The 5056-nt window shown below is 48.3% G+C and overlaps 1 protein-coding gene across 1 annotated transcript; it reads right to left on the reverse strand.

Moving 5' to 3' along the window:
* Window positions 1-3023: 3023 nt before the first annotated feature.
* Window positions 3024-4367, reverse strand: LOC134413207 (actin-like protein 9). The gene has a single exon (XM_063147337.1). The coding sequence runs from the start codon at window positions 4365-4367 to the stop codon at window positions 3024-3026; it is 1344 nt and encodes a 447-aa protein (XP_063003407.1).
* Window positions 4368-5056: the final 689 nt, after the last annotated feature.

The following is a 5056-nucleotide window of genomic DNA, read 5'->3' on the forward strand; positions in this document are numbered from 1 at the left end:
ACCCCATTCAGACCCCTTGGGATAGCTCCGTCAATTTGCATGTTAGAAACCTCAAACTCAGCACCATGATAGCTTATCCATGTGTCCACATGGACGCCTAGACTCAAGGCAATCCCATCATCCCCTGATTTTTGGCGCGGCTTAACTCACCCCAAATTGTCCCATTCTACAACTATGTCAATTTGCACGTTAGAAACCTCAAACTCAGCACCATGATAGCTTATCCACGTGTCCACATGGACGCCAAGTTTCAAGTCAATCCCATCATCCCCTGATTTTTGGGGAATTTATGAAAATCGGGCACCCGATTCACACCCCTTTCCATAGCTCTGTCATTTTGCATGTTAGAAACCTCAAACTTGGCACCATGAAAGCTAATCCATGTGTCTAATCCTACTGTATGTAGGGAAATGGGACAAGAAGTGTGTGTATGCTTTGCCCAAACAGGATTTGAAATGCTCAATCAGTGGCTGTTGCACTTCACAAACAGTGCACTGCACACACAGCACGCTCACACAATCACACAGTCACACACAGAGTCCAAGTAACAGAGAGAAGAAATAGAGAATAATTTTTTTTTGTATTTTTTTGTATTTTTTTTTTGGTATATAGAAGGAAGGAAGATGAAACACAGTCAGGCTTTAAGAGAGGGGAGGGGGGGGGACAACCAACCAAACAAACAAACACACACTCCAAAGTTTAAAAATAAAGTTTATATTAAATCAAAGTAAGGGAAAAACACAGAGCAAACTAAGCTAAAAGTCAGAAAGAAGCAAACAAACACGCGCCAAGCTAAATCCTAATCTATCTCCAAAGTCCAAACACAGCAGCAGCACCTATAACTAACTCCTCTCTCCACGAACGCCAACCCACAAAGAGACACAAAGCAGAAAGCTCTGAGGGTGCCTCTGTCTTAGTCCCCCCCTCCAACGCTGGGATTGGAGGATGCTTCATGAGGTGATCAATTATCATCAGGATTGGGAGTTGAATGTGCCTGTCATCGCTTCAAAACAAAAAAACAAAAAAAACCCAAACCGCCGGTTTACCGCGCTGTCCTGTTTGTTGACCCGATTTTTAAAAAATTCTAGCACGTGAACCAAAGGACACAGAAAGTTGAGAGTAGTCTCAAAATGACCCCCATCCACGACTGTCTAAGCACAAGAATTTTCAGAACGATAGCTTAAAAATCAACCCAGTTATCCCCGATTCTTTTCCGCAATGCAATCCTATGGGCGAAAACCGCCGTTTGACCTGCGCTGTCCCTGTTTGTTGACCCGATTTTTTAAAAAATATAGCACGCCACCCGCATGACGCAGAGAGGTGAGAGTAGTCTCAAAATGACTCCCATCCACGACTGTCTAAGCACAAGAATTTTCAGAACGATAGCTTCAAAAACAACCCAGTTATCTATGGGCGAAATGTTTCAAGATGGCGATCAGAGCGCTCCGCGGAAAGAGAAGCGATCGGAAAATGGTCGCTTCTCTTCGCCTTGCTTCTAGGGGTCCGCGGTCCGCTTCTACTCCGCCTCTGGGCAAGGCAGAGCAGGCCAATTCACTCCTGCTTCTGCACTTCTAATAGGAGCGGAGCACATGCCTAGAAAATATGTGATTTCTCCAGCCTTGGGGAAATCGTGTTTTTCCCCAACCCACCCTGCTGATGGGGGCCTTAAAGGCCCTGTTAATAGGGCCTTAAAGGCCCCCATCAGCGGAGACTGAAAGAACTGGGCGTGTTTCACCTGGAGAAGAGAAGGTTGAGGGGAGACATGAGAGCACTCTTCAAATACTTAAAATGTTGTCACCCAGAGGAGGGCCAGGATCTCTTCTCGATCCTCCCAGAGTGCAGGACACTTCAAATTTAGCAGTCCAACTGCTTATGGTGAGCCCTGCCTCCAAGAAACAGTTGGAAAATCTCTCTTCTATCTGAAGAAATTTGGTGAAATTGTTCCCCCCAACGCCCTTGCTCTTGAATCGCATGGGAAATTTCAAGAGGCCACTCGTACACACCTCTACCTGCACCAGCACCTGGCACGCATGCCTCAACTTCCCAAAATCTTTGGACAAAGGTATAGGTCACCTGATGTCCTTCAGATCACCTGATGTCAAGAAATACTTTTGTAAGCCTCCGTGAAAGCCTAATGGTGGCATAAAAATCCTTAAATAAATAAATAAATAAAATAAAAGATGTTTTGGACTTCAAGTCCCATCAGCCCGGTTGGCATGGCCATGGGACAGGGACTATGGATATCTGGGGAGGGGGGGAAATCTGGAAATCACCAGAGCTACGTCTATACTACTGCTGTATAGTGGTATTGAAGTGCACTCATAACTGTTGGGACACATTAGACATATTGGCCCCATTCAGAAGACACCTTAACCCATGGCTTTAACCATGGTGGATAAGCCAGAAAGCTGGGCTGTGTTCAGAAGACACCTTTAGCCATGGCTTTAACCATGGTGGTTAAGCCAGAAAGCCGGGCTGTGTTCAGAAGACACCTTAAACCATGGCTTTAACTATGGTGGTTAAGCCAGAAAGTCGGGCTGTGTTCAGAAGGCACCTTAAACCATGGCTTTAACCATGATGAATAAAGCAAAAAGCCTCACTCACCATTAAAGCCGTGGTTTGTGTCTTCTGAACACAGCCCGGCTTTCTGGCTTAACCACCATGGTTAAAGCCATGGGTTAAGGTGTCTTCTGAATGGCCCCTCTATTACACTTCTTTCAATTGCTCTACAGCCTTCCTGATCTGAAAAAAGCCCTAGGGGAGGAACAATTTTATCATGTCTTCCCCTAGTCTTTCATTCCCGTCGGGTTGGAGCAGACTCCAGTCAGGTAACTTGGTTTAGGTACAGCTGGTCCTACTGAAAATTTGCACGTACGAATTCGATCTGACAGGAAACTGGGTTTACTCTTCAGCCAGTAACTACAAGCCGTACTTCAAGCCTAGACAAACACATTGATTTATTTTACGTCCCCTTCCCTGCTGTTTCAGCCTTGAGTGGTCCTGCGGGGTGTATCCCGCCCAACTCAGTAGCACTTCCTGTGAACAATGTAGGGCCCACGCTCCAGGTATTCCTCTTTCCTGATCCAACAAGGCTGGAAGTTTTTCAAGGAAGCGAGAATTGAGCCCCCCATCCAGACTGAATAGTGCCTCAATGGGGTGCTTGTGACGTTCACTTTTGTGTTGGTGGGCACGGTAGCCATGAGCTCCTGAGAAAACCTTTTTTCCAAGCCCTCGAAGAGGGACGACCCTCCACACAACAGGATGTTTTTATACATTTCCTTCCTGGATTTTTCGGGGACCTTCCTTAAGCTTTTTTCAGCCATGCCGTGGATTCCTAGGAGAGTCAGGCCCGGCATCTGGGGAGGGTTGAACAACATCTCTGGACATTGGAACCTCTCTTTCCCCAAAGTGATCACTTGGCCGTCGGGCAACTGGTAGTCCACCATATATTCCCGCTTGGGTCGAATCCACTCGTTCTCAAAATCGAGGGCCACATAGCAGCACTTTTGTTTGATGTCATCAACGACGTTGAAGATGCTTTCGTCGAAGTAATGTCCCGTGTCCTTAAGAAGGTCCATCAGAAAAGATGTGATGTTGGCTCCGGCAATGTCCATCCTTTCTGTGGCATGTGGGAGATTGTAGCCTTCATGGACCGGCACGGTGTGTGTCGTGGCATAGCCTGTATCTACCACCAACCCACTAATCTTCCCATGGGCATAGACCGACAAGACGGACTGATACGCCACGTACATCCCGGGAGAGTTGAGGGACTCAAACACCACCTCCACCAACTTTTCTCTGTTCGTGGTCGGACAGAGGGGAGGATCAGACATCAAAAGGGCATGGTCTTCTGGAGCAACTTTGAGGTCGTGGTAGAAGAGGTGCCTCCACAGGACTTCAGCTGCTTCCCAGTCTATGATTATGCCGTGTCTTACCGGCAAAATGAGATCAACGTCAGGCTCGAACTGAGCTCTCTCCCCTACGAATGTATCTGCTCTGTCTCTTCTCGTCCTCATGGACTTTTCCGTTGGATATCCAACAATAGTCCCAATGACCGACTGGGGCGTCTGTTGACCTGCAAACCCAGCTTTACAGGTTCCGGTACCCATATCGATCACGACAGCTCCTGTCTTGACTACGGCGTGGCTCCTCATTGGAGTTGTCGGCCTCGTCATGGTAGCCCCTCTTTCCTTGGAAGAGTGCCTGGATCGGGACGACCGGTCCAACACACGTCCCAAAGAAGGGCTCCTTGATCTCGGATGTCCCGGGCTCACCAGCCTCAGCACTGGGCTCTTGGATCGCGAAGACTCCCGACTCCTTGTCTGGGAAGGGCCCGGACTGGGCGACCTGGCACTTTTGAATGACATTTCTAATGGGACCTCAGCTGCTTTCTACAAGGAAAGAGAGAGCTACAACACCAGTGTGCCAACTCCTTGCCCCTGGCTCCGTTGTCACCAAGGAGAACTATGACATCACATCAGTACCTGTCATAGAATCATAGAATCATAGAATAGCAGAGTTGGAAAGGGCCTACAAGGCCATCGAGTCCAACCCCCTGCTCAAGGCAGGAATCCACCCTAAAGCATCCCCGACAGATGGTTGTCCAGCTGCCTCTTGAAGGCCTCTAGGGTGGGAGAGCCCACCACCTCCCTAGGTCACTGATTCCATTGTTGCACTGCTCTAACAGTCAGGAAGTTTTTCCTGATGTCCAGCTGCAATCTGGCTTCCTTTAACTTGAGCCCGTTATTCCGTGTCCTGCACTCTGGGAGGATCGAGAAGAGATCCTGGCCCTCCTCTGTGGGACAACCTTTTAAGTCTTTGAAGAGTGCTCTCATGTCTCCCCTCCATCTTCTCTTCTCCAGGCTAAACCTGCCCAGTTCTTTCAGTCTCTCTTCATAGGGCTTTGTTTCCAGACCCCTGATCATCCTGGTTGTCATTAGACTTTGCCCAGTTGTGATCACATCTCTCCAATCCTTGCTTGGGTGAGGTGGGTGGATTGAGTCAGTTCATCTCACTGCTTCCCCTGTTCCTCCCAGCGCTTTCCTGTCTGAAGGCT

The sequence above is a fragment of the Elgaria multicarinata genome, chromosome 23 (assembly GCF_023053635.1).
Source record: "Elgaria multicarinata webbii isolate HBS135686 ecotype San Diego chromosome 23, rElgMul1.1.pri, whole genome shotgun sequence".
NCBI lineage: Eukaryota > Metazoa > Chordata > Lepidosauria > Squamata > Anguidae > Elgaria > Elgaria multicarinata.